Raw genomic sequence first — 17,282 nt, forward strand, 5'->3', positions numbered from 1 at the left:
CCTGTCTCTGATGCACGCTCACCCCTCAAGGAGGGACCTGGCCAGCTTTCCTACAGGATGGCCACATCCAAAACCTTGGCACTGCTCAGCCCAGGAAACAACCCTGGCTGATGATCCAAGGCAGTTCCTGCTCTTCACCCCCAACACTCCAGCAGCCAAACAAGCTCAAAGGACAGGGTAAGTACCCTGGGGTGACTGATGGCAAGGATCCCAGACTCACCTTTCTGTGACTCAAAGAGGCTGTGCTGTCCCAGCTGGGCCAGGAGCGGACTGCCAGCACTGGGAGGTTCAAGGTGGCTCAGGGGAATGTACGATGGGTAGAGACCGTTAGGCAGATGGGAAAAGCCTGCAGAACACGGGAAACAGAAGAGGGAAACATGTTTTATCCCAAGCAGCACGCTGCCTTGGAACGAGCCCGCAGGAGCACAGACTGTTGTGGCTGTCGGTCCCTCACACGCCAGGAGCGGCGGCGGCGGCAGGGACGCACACAGTGACACACAGCACACGCAGCCCAGGGCAGGGACCCTGCCTGGGGACCCCACTTCAGGTACTGACCCCCACTGGGTGCCCCAGCTCAACCCGGGCACCTCTGCGGGGCTCCAACCCTGCAGCAAATGGAGCATGGTGCTTCCTGAGCAGAGCATGAGGGCTCAGTGACCAAACCACCTGGCTGATAAGATGTTTTATCACAAGCACAGCAACCTGTGGGTGAGGGCACTCCCCAGCGTGCTTCCAGAGCCATGATAAGACCTTCTTGCCAGCACAGCTTTGCCAACACAGCTCATTCCCACTGCAGGTGCCCAGCACTGGCTACAGGCTTTGAGAAAACACGAGAGCATCCTCCAGAGCAGCTCACAAAAAGCAGTTTCACCTATCCAAACTCAGCATCTTATCCCAGAGGAAGGCAAAATATATGAGAAAGTGTAACATCCATCCACGAGCTGATACAAAAACAGAATATCCTCACAACCCTGCTGCCAGTGGTCTGGATGTCCTGGACACTGAGTCCCCAGCAACACCCTCATGCAAATCATCCTCATCAGCATTTCCTCAGTGAATACAATCACCATAGTAGTAACACACACGGTTGGCTACAGGCAGCAATTCCTCTCCAACACTGCCACCAAACGACACCCATGCAACACTACAAACCCAACCGTCCACCAGAACCAGCATCCCAGCCCATGCCATCATTTCAAAACTGAGTTAAATCCATCAGGAGAACCTGAAGGAGCCAGTCAAGCCCTCTGCAACCCTCCTCCCTTCCCCGCAGCCCGCATTAGCAACCATCTTCCCCAAATGCAACAATCCCACTGAAAGCAACCAGGCAACAAGTTTGTCAGGAGTCCAGCATCCAAGTGGCTCAAAACAGCATCACACCAAAACCCAAGGGGAGACGGAGAAGTTCGGTCCCCGAAGCCGCACGTGGAGCACCATCTGCGAGAGCTAGTCAATATTTCACATTATTTAGACAGCCAGGATCTCTTTGGCGTACATGTTTGCATCCCGGCATATGTGCCTCACCGACGCGGTGCTCCGCACAGCTCCTGGCCCGCATCCATCGCCCGACAGATCCCAGCGGCACCACCCGCACGCGCCAGCCTCCAGCAGCGGGACCAGGGAGCTGCTGTGCCCGGGACCAGGGAGCTGCTGAGCCCAGGAGCTGCTGTGCCCGGGATCAGGGAGCTGCTGTGCCTGGGACCAGCCGAGCTGCTGTGCCCCTGCTATCCAATGCAGAGTCCATTCCAGGTAAAACCTGCTGTTTAACCCTGAGCACAGCGCTGCAAAGGCGCCAAGCATGCGCTCACATTCACACCTCTCCTTTGTAGCCCCAAAACTTCCACGCTGAAACATTTCCAAACACCTTTTCTTACTCCAAAGTTGGGTATAACCCAGCTCAGCTTAGCTGTGAGCAGCTCCACTCCATACCATATATGCCTCGGCCATGTCACTGTCACTGCTCCGGCACTACTGGGTTGGCAATGAGCCAGCATCTGGAGCAGGAGTGACACATTTCCAAGGGAATGTGAGTCCCATCTGGCAGAGCACATGACTGCAGCATGGCAAAGCCCCTGGAGCACCCCATGCCACACCAGCCCGGAGGCTCCGGCCACAGAAATCCCCACGTGAGCCCCTTCTCCCAGGCAGACGTCAGTCCCAGCTGCAGTTGCTCCAGCAGGCGGAAACACCGGCACGGGGAGCACGGCGAGACACATCCCATCCTGCAGACACATGGCATGTCCCCACTTGCACATGGTGCAAGGACATGAAACCACCTGCAGGGCTCTAGGGAAGGGACAAACTCCAGCACTGCCACCAGGCACAGGGACACCTGCACACAGCTTAAGTTACTGATACCCAAAGAGGCATTTTGGTACCAGTTACATCCCTGGTCCTTTGAGGGGATCTCCCTGCTTTTGGCATCCTATCCTGCCCAGGGATAACACAGGTCAGTCTCAGCCTCATTTGTTCTGGGGCTTCCTCCCCTGTCAGCATCATCACATCCTGCTTCAGTCACCCAGCCTCAGCTCAGGGCTGCAGGAGCAGGAGGGGGAATGCAAAGTGTCCAAGCTGGGGATAGGTTCGGATGGACAGGTTGGGAACCTTGCAGGGCAGTGTCACCATGCCAGCTGGGAAACAGCAGCAGAACTGAACTGATGCCACCAGCCAACCCATAAAGCCACCTCACGCGAGGCAGCTCTTCCCAGTAACTTCCAGAAGCCCACAACAGCAGCACTGCTCCTTGGAGAGGGAAAAAAGCCCAGCACAGGAGCTCAAAGCACATTCCAAAGCTCTGCAAGTGGAGAAACTGAGGCATGGGCAAGTGCAATGGCTTGGTGCATCACGCAGCTGACCAGCAGCAAAACCAGAGAACCACTTGAACTCCAGCCTGGGGTCTACCAGCAACAGTGTTTTTCCCTTGCAAAGTGCCTGAAGAAGTTGCACAATCTGTATTTACCTGGCTTCTTCCCTGCCAGGAACCAGAGCTGGAGTAGGGAGGAGAAATCTGAACCACAGCTTTCCTGGGGATGAACCCAATGCAAATCCAACCTCGAGCCACTGCCAGAACATCCCTTCCTCCGTATAGCCCTCCAGCAGCCACGCTGATGCACATAGCCCAAAACCTGCTGTCCCAGTGCCCTGGGCAGGACCTGGAGGTGAAGCTGCTGCTCCTCCGTGCGCTGAGGAGCTGCACTCGCAGGAGGCGGCCGCGGGTGAGCCGCTGCCTCCTTGGATCTCCGTGCCAGAAAGCGATGCCAAGGGGAGAAATTCTACCGCAGTGAGCAACGCACAGCTCACCCCAACCATGGGCTTCTGCCAGGAGAAAGGGAGGGGAAAAGGGGAAACCACAACCATCTCCATCTGCCTGGGGCCAGAGTGTTTGCTGAACCAGCACAAGATCCGCTTTGCCCAGGGACACGCCGACAGGTCTCGGCAGGCTGAGCCACGCTCCTCCAGCCCGATTGCTTGCCCAGAGGCAATCTGGCACCACAGCACAGGCAGGGAGGTGCAAGTTGGAAGCACTGCCAAGCCCAGACTGGCTGTGCCCCCCCTTCCCTGCCAAGTTACACCACGCCAAACACATGCGTGTGCCCATTAGCTCGGCCTCTGACTGCCTGGGAAAGGCACCACCAACACCTGTCTCATGCCAGCAGGGACACACATGATGCAAAGCAGACCAGCTCTGAGGGTAAAAGGGTTCAGGGCATAGAGACCATCCCTCAAACCACCTTACCCCTATAGCCAGCAGCCAAAATGCAACCCCTGTGATGCTCCAGTTGCTGCAATGAATGAACACACCTGTCCTCCTCCTTCCCAGCTCCAAGATTATAAAACATATCTGTTTTGCACAATTGAGACATAAATCACTAAGAGCTGTTATTAGAGGAACTTGGCGGGTGCAGATGTGTCAGCCCACTTGAAAACATCTTCTTCATCTTTGCTCAGCTCTCCAAAACGGCACGGGTTCGGGGGAAGAGGTACGGCCTGGGGTGACTCACCACCGAGAGGGGATGTGACCGATGAGGGGATGAGATACCAGCGACCACAAACCACACACCAAACGTCTGGGGGCTGGAGGTCATGCTGGGGGAAGTGGAAGGGAAACAGACCCCACGTGCTCAGCCCGCTTGGGGTTGCCAAAGGTCCCAGTGAGGAGGGAGCTGACAGAAAGCACTGCCAGGCTGAGCTGGGGAAAGAAGAGGGTGGGCTGCCACTGGTCACCCAGTTTTAAACATGTGGGGTTTCTCCAACTTGGCCCCTCACACCTCAAGCCTAAAATTCTCAGCTGGACAAGTCAGAAAAGCCTGGGTTGTGGAAGAGCCAGACAGGAGGAGGGAATGCTGAAGGCAACATGCTGGAACTGACCATATCTCCCCCATGGACATAGTTCTGGCCAATGACCCAGGGCACACAACTGAGGTGACACGGGTGTATGCCAGCACTGGAAAAGCTGCTCCACCCCTCCTCGGCTGTAGGTGATCAGCTGGCACCTTCAGCACCCCATGCTGCCCTCCACACTTGCTGCCAACATGCTACAGAGGGGACAGCTCACTTGGACACCCATGAGGGGTCATGGGCAGCAAGTGGCAGCAACGCAGAGACACCACTCAATAAGGAATTCACTCTCCCAGTCAGGTTCCATGATTCTAAACTAACCAAGAGCACCAGCACACCAGAGTGAAGCAGCATGCACAAAGCCTTTGCTCTTGGGGACAGCTTTCCAACTGGAAAAGACTTTTAATCAAGCACAGCCCTGGTGGCTGGTGTGGGGTAACAGGTGGCCACGTGCACTGCTGGCTGCAAAGCACACCCTGAAGCTGAGCCCTGGGCACGAGGCATCCTTGTCTGAGAAGCCACAGCCCTGGCACCGGAAGACCAGTGGCCTCCAGCACCCCGGGAGAAGTGAAGTAAGTGTCCCCCATCAGCCCCATCTGCCCGTTACACGTTTTTGCCACTTATGAAATATTTCCAACTGCCAGCATCTCACCCCATCCTCCCTGGGCCATGATGGACAGACACATTGCCATGACTGAGGCTGGCACCACACACTGTTCTGCCAGGGGTTGTGGCCACAGAAGAGCCTGAGCTATGAAGCCTGACCCCTTGGACCCCTCAGTCTGAGCCCAGCAGGGCTGGGAAACACAGGGGCGAGAACTGGGGTTTATTCCCATGGGATGTTCTGACCTCTGGGCACTCAAGGGAGATTTGCAGCCCGGCTGCAGCCAGTTCAGAGCTGGCTGCTGGGCACAGCACAGAGCAGGAGCTGCAGCCGCCCTTGGCCGGGAGCACAATCACCTCTTCCCCAGTCTGGCTCGCAGTGCCTCACAGCAGCCAACTGGGACAACAGTCCACGCCACAAACAGCTGGATAAATGCTTACATCCTCCCCGGCAGGGAGGGAGGGGAGGAAAGCAGGGAAGGTCCAAGCACAGTGAGTACCTTCCCACCAGCAGCAGGATGAACACCACACCAGCTGCCTGTGCTTACCACCAGCGGTGCATCCCTCACCCTCTCCCTGCAGAAGCAGCAGATTCCCGGGGAAGACTTCCAGGGCTCCCCCTCCATCCAGCACACACCTCCCCATCTCTGCCCCGCGCAGCTCGGCGAGGCACAGCCACAGCTATTCCTCATGCACACATTTATGGCTGCAAACAGCTGCGAGCCGGAGTGCTGACAGTGTAAATCTTTGCCACCTCCTCCCCTGCCTGCCGGGGCAGCTCCGGTGACACCCGAGGCACCGGAGCCGCTTTGACTCTGTGCCATGCACGAGACACCAGCGATACGAGCCCCTGAACATGCCAGGCTGAAACCAAAGCCCCCGGATCAGATGTGCCTGGACTCCAGCAGGGGCTGGTCCCTATCCCTGTCCCCAGCAGCCTCAAGCTGCTGTCACAACCCACCGCTCTCCACGCCAAAAACCGCCCCAAAAGCCATATTTACACCCCATGCCACGGGACTGGCAGTAGCTTCAAAGCCCTAATTTACAGCCTCAATTCTCTGCATCCCCTGAAAGCCTTCGATCCCATCCCCAGGATCCAGAATAGCCAGGGCAATTTAACTCCCCATTTAATCTTCTAAGGGCCCTGGCGAGCTCAGAGACAGCATCCTCCGGCGGGGGGTCCACACTCCCAGACTTTGCTGGCGTGAACAGCGCCGCGCCGCTTTCCTTCAGCTGCAAAAATCACTACCTTAAAAGCCAAGGCGAATTCTCCCTCCAGCTCAGCACAGCTCTCTATTGTTTCTTTTAATTTTATTTTATTCCACATGGGAATCTGTGTCCAGGCTGCTTTATTTTTAAGTGGCTCTTGCTCAATATTTACTATCACTCGCAGCTGCGTCAGCACAGGAATACTGAGCGCTCTCGCCAGTTTCCAACCACAGCCATTCCCCCTGTGCCATGCCATGATTTTCCTGCTGTGTCACCCTTGTGGTCAATCACCAGCCTCCCACAGCCACAGGACACTGAAGGGCAGGGTGTGAGCACATGGCATGGAGGGGTTCCCTGCTTCCCTGGAAATAAATATCATCAGGCCAAGCCCTGCTGCTCACCTCCTCATCCAGGAGCTGGAACAGCCCCAACAGCCTGGAGATGGCAGAGGAGGAGAAAATGGGAAGTGGCTCATGGGACTCAAAATAGAAGGGCTCAAGGGGCTGGTGTTCACGCCTCCTTGTGCCCCAATGTCCTGGAGACTTAGTTTCCACCAGGTAGCAAAAAAAAAGGCAATCCAAGGTATACCAATGCCTCAGGAAAAAGACTCCAACAGGACACTTTGAAGATCCCCCAAAAGCTCACTCACCACTCCCCATTAACAGCATCTGCATGGGGACAGCAAGAAGCCACCCATGTGGGGACACAAATCACTCTGGCAAAGTGAAGGTGATTTTTCCACACACTGGAGGGGCCAAGATGGAAACCATCCCAGTGGCATTCTTGACATGATGTGCAGCCAGTCCACTCAGCCCAAAACACAGGGTCTGCAAAGCAGTGGTCTGGTCCTACGCTAATCCTGACACTCAAACCAATGTCAGTGCTCCTGGGTCGCTGCCAGCTGCTACAGCAGAAGCTTCTCCCTCATGCCCCCAGCCTGAAATCCCCCACCACGTTGGATGCCTCTCCTTTTCCGCTGGCATAATTAAACCTGACACCCCAACAGGGGCTGCTGAAACGTCCAGGCTCTCACTACACAGCCACACACCTCTCCTTAAACAGCCAGGAGTGACACAGAGGAGTCTTCGGCTGCACATTTATTAAAATGCTATATGGAAATTGAAAAAATAATAATTTAAACTCTCCAGCTGATTAGCAGAATCCCCAGGAATGCAGAACCTGGCTGCTAGATTGCAGTCTTGCCTTCCTCTCCTGATTTTCTAGGACAGCATGAAAATGCCGTTGCTCTGGATCATCCTTCATCATGTTGAAGATTCTTTAGCCACTGGTGTCCAGCACAGGGGTCCTAGGGCTGAGTCTGCTCCTGGCACTGGATGCAGTCTTTCAGTATAGGTGTTCCCCACCCTTCCTAAGCATAGAAATTTAAGCCACCTCATTTTTAAAAATTTTATTGTTTTTTTAAATCACCCAAACTCAGTGCAGAAAATTATACAAAAAACTGAGCCCCCCCCTTCCTTGAGCCCTGCCCGCAGACTTAAGCCAGCACCACCCACGCACAGTCCCGTGCCTTCATTAGAAAAGAGCTCGTTACCCTTCACTGCCAGAGCCGGGAGAGCTACAGGAGCTCGGTGGGGGAGGTTATTGTGGGATGGCACCAGTGCTGGTCCCCACATCACCTGCACCGAGTGCCTGCCAGCAGCAATTAAATCAGCCTTCAAAGAGAGATCCCAGCTTTCCCAGCACCATTAGCCGTGCCCTGGAGGGAACACGGTCTATTTTCAGCCACAATGACTTAAGATCAGGTCACCAGCAGGTTAAATGGGACTGTGCAGCATCATCTCCCTGCCCTCCCATTGAGAAATTAAACACCGCTGTGTGATGGGCAGCACCAGCCCTGGACACACACCAGTGCCCACAGAAAGGTAAATGCCACCTGCCTGCTCCTGTCCTCTGCTTCCCATCACCAGCCATGGACACCCACTGCCCTGGCTGCCTTACCTCTGTGTGGGGTGGTGAAAGGGGGTTCACTGCAGGATCACCCCATGGTCCCTCCCTGCCTGTCCTGTCCAGGACAGTGACAGCTCACGGCCAGAACATCCCACCATGCCCAAGGCCAGGAGTGTTGGGAGCAGCCTCAACACCCCCATCCTGCAAACCCAGGCCTGCACAGTGCCAGACCCGGGCTGCTCATCTCACCCCTTCCTCCCAATGGCCTCCCCAAGCTGGGGACTGCCCCAAGCCACCAGTTCCACCAGGGTTTCACCACAGCCACCAGAGAGGTGGCACCTCCCCACAGCAGCTCCATCTGCTCCGCTGGTGGGTCCACCACTGAAACCCAAACAGCCACCCCACCACTAACATCTGGCGGGGAGGTGGCAGCTGGATGTGGGTTTGTTTTGCCTCCCAGGCTCCTGCCAGGCGCAGTCAGCACGAGCTGGGATGACTCAAAGCCCGGGAGACGCAGCCTCTGTCGCTGCTTATTTTAAACCCTCTTGTCTGCAGAGCGGCTGCTGTGGCTCAGCACCTCTGGGGGGGCTTTGCAAAGGGGGTGGCACTGCAAGGTGAAACTGAGGCACAGCCCCACGGTCAGACCTGGGCACCACATCACCACTGCCTGCGTGCTCAGCAGTCACTGAGCTCAACACAGGGGGCCAGCAGCAAGAGGGGATCAGCTCCGAGAAACACCCCAGGGCTGCAGCGAGGACATTGCCATGATCCAAACGAATTCATCAGCTCTGGCTTCGTGATTCCCCTTGGATACAGCATAGCCAGGACACGGTAAGTGCAAGCTGAAGCTGGATGCTCCTGCATGTGCTGCTCTGTGCATCCCTGTCCCAGAGCCCAGCATTGACTTAAACAGCATCAGCAGGGACCTAAACCACCCTGGGAAAAATTCAGCGACGGGCTGAAGGCATTTGGGGGCAAAAGAAAGGGATCCACACACAGATCACAATCTTGTAAGACTCTTTTTCTTAGGAAACCAGGCTCAAAAGCTCAGCCTCTGCCAAGCCTCTCCTCTTGACCCCACACTCAGCCTTTTTTTCTTCCAGAGGCTCCTGCCTTTCCCACACCCTCCTGAACATCAGCCCACGCCACCTCTTCTGCACCAAAAAAAGCACTGAACATGAAGCAAAGGTGTGTCTGTGGCCAGCAAACGCCCAGGACCCCACACCTCCCCACTGCTGATAATGGGAGATAAACGCACAGGCAAATATTATGGCAGTGTGGTTTAATTCCTGATGAATTATGCAAATCCGTATTCAAATTGAAGCACAGCCCTTGGGCTCTTGACAAATTGCCAAGCTGGCCCCGATGACACCACACAGGGACAGCCAGCCCTCCATCAGGTGAGGCACTACATGGGTGCCCTATATATGAACATACACAAATGTATGTGCTTGCACATCTCAACTAGGGACGCCAAGGAGTACCTGCAAGAATGGTTCAAGAATGACTTTTGCATTTCTCCCTCCTCCCAGCTGTGTTTAGTGTGTCCAAGGAAGGCCACCAAGCTTTTCTGTCCTCCAGAAGATGGAATCAGCTTGGGGTGATGGTGAGATTCAAAGCAGGACAGAAGATAAAATCCACCATGTCCAGGGCTCAGGAGAACAGGCGGCAGAGGGGGCAGGAGGGGAAAGCCTGAAACACTTGTGCCAATATGACTGTCAGCCCTGAAGCCGAGGGAAGGAAGATCTGTCCACAAAATAGTCACAGAGAGGGCTCATCTGATGAAAGTAGGAATTTCCGATCCCACACAAACCCTGAACATCCATTAAAAGTAGCAGAAGAATTGCTGCTTTGTGTCACTAATCTCATTAGGGAGAAAGCCCCGCTGCAGCGCCGGGATTGCAGAGGGAAACCCCGGCACGCTGCACACTCCAGGAGCCCGGCACAGTGTGCCCTGCCCATCCCAGCAGAGCCGGGGCTTCCACCGGCACCCCGGTGGCCAGGAAGGTGCCTGCACCCTTCTTCACTCACACCCTTCTTTACTCACCCGCCCGGATCTCTGCTCGCTGGAGCATTACCCGCTTGGCTTGTGTGTGACACGGCATGTGGGATGTCCCCACGCCCAGCAGAGCAGGACACAAACACCAGGATGACACACACTGCGTGGTGATAACACGGGAGCTGCTTCATCCACACACGGCAATCGGCACTGCCTGCGAGCAGCACACAGCCCAATCCCTCCAAAACCCTTCCTCCCCAGCACAATGGCCACTGCCGTTATTATTTTTAATTTTTCTGTTAATTAAAAGCAATTAAACAAAATGTAAAAAGCATATTCAAGTCACACAGAATTCTGCTGAGAAGGGATGGGGGCATGAAGGGAATTAGGGGCAATACATCCAACTACCGGAGGTAAAAATGGCTCTTTGCTGGCAGGGATGCATCAGGATAAGATGGATGGAGGCAGAAGCAGGAGCAACCTTTGCAGAAGTTGCCAGGAATACAGCTCCAGAGAGGCAGGGCTGAGTACCTTAAAATTTCTGTTATTCCTCTAAAAAGACATATTCCCTCCTGAATATGCTCCTTCCCTTGCTCTGAGCCCACCATGTTTGGCTTGCCTGCCTGCATCCAGCTCCCTCAAAATGGCTCTTTGGCCACTGCTACGCTGGCAATAAAATTTATTCCCAAGGTCACTTCAATCCTTTTACCACTCTTTCAATCTGGCTGGATTTAAACAAAACCCAGCCTCAGACACACTGATCCCCCCCTCGGCCCCTCCTTCCTGCCCATCACTTCCCTGATTTAGCGATGCCAAACTCTCAACTACCTTTCGCTTCCCATAACCGTCAGCAGCAACAGCTGGAGAGGAAAACGGGAGCATATTGTGCACCCAACAGCTGATCCTGGCGGCGTGGGGAGTGAGCCCAACTGTCACTGCTGGATTGGGGGCTCCTGCCATGCATCCCCCAGCCAGCACCCATGGGGATGGAGCTAAAGGGGCTGTGTGGTGGCCATCCTGCTGGTGTTTAAGAGCTGGAGAGATGCAAACAATGAGCAAAGCAAATAAACAGCATAGAGGGACGGCGTCGGTGGGTGCGTCGCGATGCCTGCGGACATCCAGCTGTGCCATCCCGGAGCGAAGCCAGCCAGAAACGCAGGGAGGGGAGGAAACAAGGGAGAAGGAAACCGCCAAATCCTCATGGCGAGGGTGAGGCAGCCACACTGGAGCGGTCCCCTCCCAAAGTTTGCTTCTTAAAGAGCATCCCCAGCTGGAAAAGCCAGCAAGAGGCTGTGCAGCTGGACACAGCACTGCTCCCTCACCCTGGCTCCAATGGGTAGGGAACTGGGGGCTGCCCTCAGCTCCTGCACCCCGCCTGCATTTTCAGGTTGTTCAGGGCACACCGTGCTCTCCATTTCAGCAGCGAGGCTGAACAAAGCACTCCCTTGTCCTCAGCACCTCGAGCAGGCGATGCTGGATCGCGTTACCTAACCCAGACCAACATCTCCTCGTCCCAGCACGGCAGCTTTCGTGTCAGCACATGCCAGGCTGGCCCCGATTCCCTGCACCACCTCCTGCCCGGAGCTTTAACTGGACCAGTTTAGTACACGGTGCAAACACACGGGGCCTTGTTTGGACTCGCCGGGCGCTAACCCCAGCTCGGGGAGGTGATCCGACACCCTCGCGCCGCTCGCAGCCGCGGCCGAACCGCAAGGCGCTCACCTGGAAGGCTGCCATAACGACGTTAATTCCCCTTAACAATGTTCATTTCCATATTCACCAGAAGATGGTGAAATGACAAGATGGGGGGTTATTTACTGTATAATTATAAACTAATTTCAGCTTACCCTGGGTTATCCTAGGAAGGAGATCTAAAATTTCTCTTTGGAAAGCCCTGCTCTGCTAACCGTGTCTGCAGTGAGATTAATTCCCAGATTTCCATTTCTCCAACAGCTGCTCTGCTGGGAAAGAACAGGAGCTTGTCCCTAACACCGGGGACCTGCCCAGTGCCCCATGCCACCCCCGGCTAGGATTTCTAGTGTCGGCTCATCCTCCAGATCAGATTTTCTCTGGCACACCATCAGTCAGGGATAGGACCCATGGTTTTCCAACCCTACCAAGGAGACTCTGTACCGGCTAGAAGGCAAGGCTCTCTCCAAGTGGGAGAAAGGCTGCCAGAAACCACGCTAATAAATGACACCTTCACCAGCCTTGTGTTACCAGAGGCAGGGACAGACTCCTGCCCGTTCACCCGGGAAGGTGTTAGAAACCCTCACACGGCAGAGGATCCCGCAGGACCTTGCTCTGAGCAAGTTTACGTCACCACATTGGCCCTTGGGCTCTTGTCCATGTTCCAAGATCCCTACCAGCTACCACTGCTTGGGATGGGCACATCAATGGAGTAATGCAGCACAGGCTGCACAGTCCTTCCCACTGCTTCTGAAGGATGGAGATGCCACCACACAGCCCATCAGGAAAAAAATTTTTCGGAGACTCCCAAAAATGAACAAGTCCTTTTTCCACCACCATTTCAGCCCTGACACTGCTCCTGCCTTCCTCACAGCCTACGAGTTGGCCAGCAGCCCGAGGGAGCTGCAGGGACATCACTCCATGGCCGAGCACTTCCTCCACCCCCGGGGATGCCGGGTGTGAAGAGCGGAGTGTGACGGGACCGAGCACAACATCGCTGCCCAGCGCCACCTCCCCGAGCCCCACTGGGACAGGCTCGCTCCCTGCTCTGCCTGAAAACACGTATTGAAAAGCATCTCGTTTCAGCAGGGCCCCAAGGGAGGGGAAGCATCCTCCCGGCCCGTCCACATTCCTCCCGGTGTTACACCAAGCCCCTGCCCCAAGGAGCCCCCCGAGCTCTGCCCCTCGCACCACCCCCTGGGCAGGCAGGGAGGGGGAACCACGGTTTCAAGGGCCATTAAGCACCGATGGTATTTTCCTTGCAGCATCAAAACCAAAAAGAGCCGCGCCGAACCACGGGCAGAGTCCCGCCGCTGGTGCGGGCGCCCCAGGAACGCGGGGCACGGAGCGCTGCGGCGCCCAACCCACGCTCTCCCGGCCTCTCTATCGGCAAAGCGAGCTTAGCATGGATGCAGCTCCATGAACGAATTGTGCTTCCACTGGCACTGCCGACGGCAAGGCCCCCTGCAGAATCTGCGGGCTCAGCACAAGCACCATTTTACCATTATAAGGATGGCTACAGAGGGATTTTGCTGGCACAGCAGCGCTGTCCTGGGGGATGGAAGGGTATTTTTATTTCTTTTCCTATGCTCCTACCTGGCCCAGCTGTCTAGAAAACTTCTCCCCGGGCACAGCAAGCCTGGAAGCAAAGACAGTCTCCAATCTGCCTTAAATCCCTGCATTTGAATGCACATGCTAATGTGAAGTAGGAAAGCAGGGAAACCAAAATCTCTCCCCTCTGACTGCCCACTTTCCTTCCAGCCACTGCTCTGGAGCTGGATTTAACACAGTCAGCCCTGCTCATAGTGGTGTGTCCCTTTTCCCAAGCACTGGAAAGCGTTTCTAAAGCATATTTTAATGGAAGAGGGTGTGCAGCCTTCTATACAAACACAGATTTGTTCCTGCGACCCCTCCACCCAAGAAAGGATACCTCAGCACACAGCAAAAAAGCACATTTTTATTAATTACCAGTAATATTATTTTATACTCAGTTTTTTTTTTATATGTGTGATCCTTGCTCACACACAGCCCCGCTGCTGCCTGGCAAGGACACGGTCCCAGGGCAGCCCTTCGCAATCGCGTCCGAGGGAGCCTTTTCCAACTCCTCCAAAACACAGAGCCTGCCAAGAACAACACGCTCCTCTGGGATGGAGCCGAGACCAGGACCCAAAGACAGCGGCATAGGGAAGGAGCAAAACGATAAACCTCCATATTTCGGGCTGCTGCAGAGCAGAGCGAGCCCTTGCTTTAATGGACTCAGCTGCCTCGTTCCATCGATTGCATCCTTTTTTTAAACAACATCTTGAAATTCCATTGCACACAATCCCTCTGTAAAGCCCATCGGGGGAGCACCCCTCTGCCCTCCTCAGGAATGGGGAGATGGCGATGCCCAAGAGTACAGGGGGGACAGGGAATGGCATCCCTGCATCTCAGCTCCCGCCTCAGCCTCCCGCTCACTCCTCCGTCCGTGAGCTTCCAACAAAGGGGCTTCTGTCCGCGTCCCCCCGGCCAGCACGGCAGCGGCCAAAACGCTGCCATGGAGCAGAAATCCCCCGGAGAGGAGCCGAGGGTCCGGGGGTCACTGGACACAGCCCAGGCGCCCGTACTTTGGCGCTGGGGCAGAGCCCGGCTGCCGGAACGAGCAGAAGGTACGGGAAAAACAAGGAGTCGCTGCCGGCCATAACTGGATTCTCAAATATGGCAAATCATGCTATTTTTACAGGGGCGTATTTATTTTCGGAGGACGCTGGGACAGATTCAAGAGTCTCTTTCTTCAGCCCGGCGGTATTTAAGGATCGGATTGAACTGGCTCTATTTAAAGACTTCGCCTCCTGCCCACTTTTCTTAACCCCTTGCACAAGCCTTTGCGTTCCACCCCTCCTAAAAACAAAACAAACCCCGAAAAAACACAACAACAACAAAAAAAAAAGCACCAAAACCACACACCAACAGCACTGCGAACGCAAACCTACAAAGGGCCCCTCGGTAGCAGGAAGCAATCATCATTTCAGGCGATATTGTTAAAGCCGTAAAAAACAACAGAAAAAAAAAAATCCCTGCCTATCCCGCTGCTGTGGTTTAATGGGAGTTTCGGCTGTTAATTGTACAGATCTTTTTAATGGAGTTTAGCCTGACTGGGAATTGCCGTGACAAAGCCGAGCTTGGTGAGGATTGTGCCGGGGAGCGGACGGGGAGACCGGGCACCACTTATGGTGCAGGGGATTTCAAACAACTCCCAGAAAAAAATAAAAATAATTTTAAAAATAAAACAAGAACACAATAAAAAAGAATTGGCGGTATCGCACATCTCACTCCCTCTGTGAGGGGACCCAAATCTGAGGCTTTCTCCCAGTGTGGTAGGAAAGCTCCCAGACCGCATCACGGAGCTTGGAGAGCCCAGAGCTCTGAGCCTCCCTCCTGACCTGCCTGGATTTCAGAAAAGGAAACATTGGGAGGAGAAATAAAACTTTTAAAAAATAAAGAAAGAAAGAAAGGAAAATAAAACTACCCAATAAAAAATAAGAATAATTTTAAAAATACCAAGAACCCACACTCGGTCTGGCTTGAGATTGTCCAGATGAATTTTTGCAAAGATAATATTCTGCTACAGTAGGAGGTGAAAGAGAGGGTGAAAAAAAGGGAGGGAAAAAAAAAAAGACAAAAGGGAAGGAAAAAAGAAGGTGTTTGCCCATGTGCTTGGCTTCATAGCTCCGTTCGCTTTACACCTCTCCTCTTAGCACCTGGGAAATTGGCACTGCCACCTAGTCTAAAACTAATAAATCTTTTTCCCTCGATTCAGGCTGCTTCCTTCTCTGCAGATGTTGGCAATCAGGTTTGCAAATTTCAAAGTCATTCATCCCGGGCGGCTGGGAGAAAAGCAGGTTTATTATTGCAAAACCTGTCACCCTCCCAACGCCTAAAGTAAACTCCGAGTCACCTCTCCACGCCCAGGGGAAAGAAAGCGGAAAAAAAAAAAATTGAAAATAAAGCCAGAGAGGGAAATCAAACGGTCAGAAATCCCTTGTGTCCTCCCAGGGAAAGCAGCGAGCAGGAGCGTGGGCAGGAGAGTGCGGCAGCGTCCTTCCAGCAGCGCCGGACTCAGCGAGCCGCTGGGAAAGGGTGCTCGGAAAAGGGGAAAAAAATGAAAAGCCTCCAAAAAACAAAAGTAATTTGAACAAATAAATAAAAACCTGACCGTGGGAAAAAAAATAAACTGCGTATATTTCAGTGTCTCTTTTTTTTTTTTTTTTTTTTAAATGGAGATGCAGCTGTGGTGCTGCCCGAGAACGAAGCGCATCGAGAAGAGGAAAAAATGTAAGGGGGGAGCAGTCATTCAAACTTGCATGGAAGTTTTGTTTGCGGGTTTGAAAAATAATAATTGCGGAGGAAATAAAAAATGAAAAAAAAAGAAAAAAAAAATCAAAACCAGAGGTGCCGGCAGCGCTGCCCAGGGGCAGCAGGATCTCAGCGGGGCTCGGGCTGCACTGGGCAAGAAATCACCAAAAACGCCCCATTTTACCCCTTTTTCCCAGCCCAGGAATTTTTTTCTTTTTTTGGCTGTCCGGGAAGCGCAGCGCCGGGCAGCGCAGTCTGTCCCTCCGCCTCTCCCCAGCTTTCCCAAAATCGGATTTATTCCCCGGATTTATTCCGCAGCCGCCGAGACGGGGATTTTCCTCATTGCCAACAAAACCGTACGCTGGAAGGGAGGAACTTCTATAAGCTAGGCACAGTTTTTCCCCCCTATTCCCCTATTTTTTTATTCCATTCCCTTATTTTTCCACCATCACCCTAATTTTTTTTTTTCGTACTTCTTCCCCATCCCCCTATTTTTTTTTCGCCAAATCAAAAACCACGCGAAGGAGAAAACATTTGGGGAAAACACGCGAAAAAGCTGCGAGCGCACAAATATATAATTATCATGACGCTATTTATATATATTTTTGGAGGGGGGGGTGGTTAAAGCCGGATCCCGGGTTCGCCGCGGAGGGAAGGAAAGGGAAGGGAAGGCGCGGGGGATCCGCGGAGCCTTACCCGGGTGGGAGTGGAGGCTGATGCCCGATGCGAGGAATTTTCCGGGCTGGAGGGCGGCGGGGAGCCCCGCAGCCATGGGCCCGGCGGCGGGGGCCAGGCGGCCGGTGGCTCCCAGGCGGTGGCTCTCCATGGCCAGCCCGGAGAGCAGCGGAGGGGGGCCGTGTACCGAGCGGGGGGGCCCAAAATCTCGGCCATCCATCATCCACTCGCCGGCTTCACGGAGTCTCCCGGATCGCTGTCGATGCCCGCCACCGCCTTCCAGCCCCCCCACCCCCCCGCCCCCCACCCCCCTCCTCCTCCTCCTCCCCCAAAAAATCAGATGGTTTTCAAAAATAAGGCGTCCAAGCGTCCCATGGCGCGGTGCAGGGAGCCAGCCCCGGCGCGGCGGTCTCGGCACTGCCTGCAAAGGAGAAAAGAAGGGGGAGGTGCGGTGAGACGACATGCCTCGACACCCCCCTGCTCACAGCCACCCCCAAAAATACCCCCCAAAACCCACCCTCACCTT

The 17,282-nt window shown here is 54.5% G+C and overlaps 1 protein-coding gene across 5 annotated transcripts in view; it reads right to left on the reverse strand.

Annotated features, from left to right (window-relative positions):
• Positions 1-17,038, reverse strand: part of TNRC18 (trinucleotide repeat containing 18) — a 54,955-nt gene extending 37,917 nt beyond the window's left edge. For all 5 annotated transcript variants that reach the window (XM_056503809.1, XM_056503808.1, XM_056503810.1 and 2 more), the window contains exons 1-2: positions 16,778-17,038; positions 221-346 (exon numbers count right to left, since the gene is read on the reverse strand). In XM_056503809.1, coding sequence (XP_056359784.1) covers positions 221-346; positions 16,778-16,979 — 328 coding nt within the window. In that variant the 5' untranslated portion in view covers positions 16,980-17,038. The remainder of the gene's footprint in view (positions 1-220; positions 347-16,777) is intronic.
• Positions 17,039-17,282: the final 244 nt, after the last annotated feature.

The sequence above is a fragment of the Oenanthe melanoleuca genome, chromosome 14, assembly GCF_029582105.1.
Source record: "Oenanthe melanoleuca isolate GR-GAL-2019-014 chromosome 14, OMel1.0, whole genome shotgun sequence".
Lineage (NCBI taxonomy): Eukaryota > Metazoa > Chordata > Aves > Passeriformes > Muscicapidae > Oenanthe > Oenanthe melanoleuca.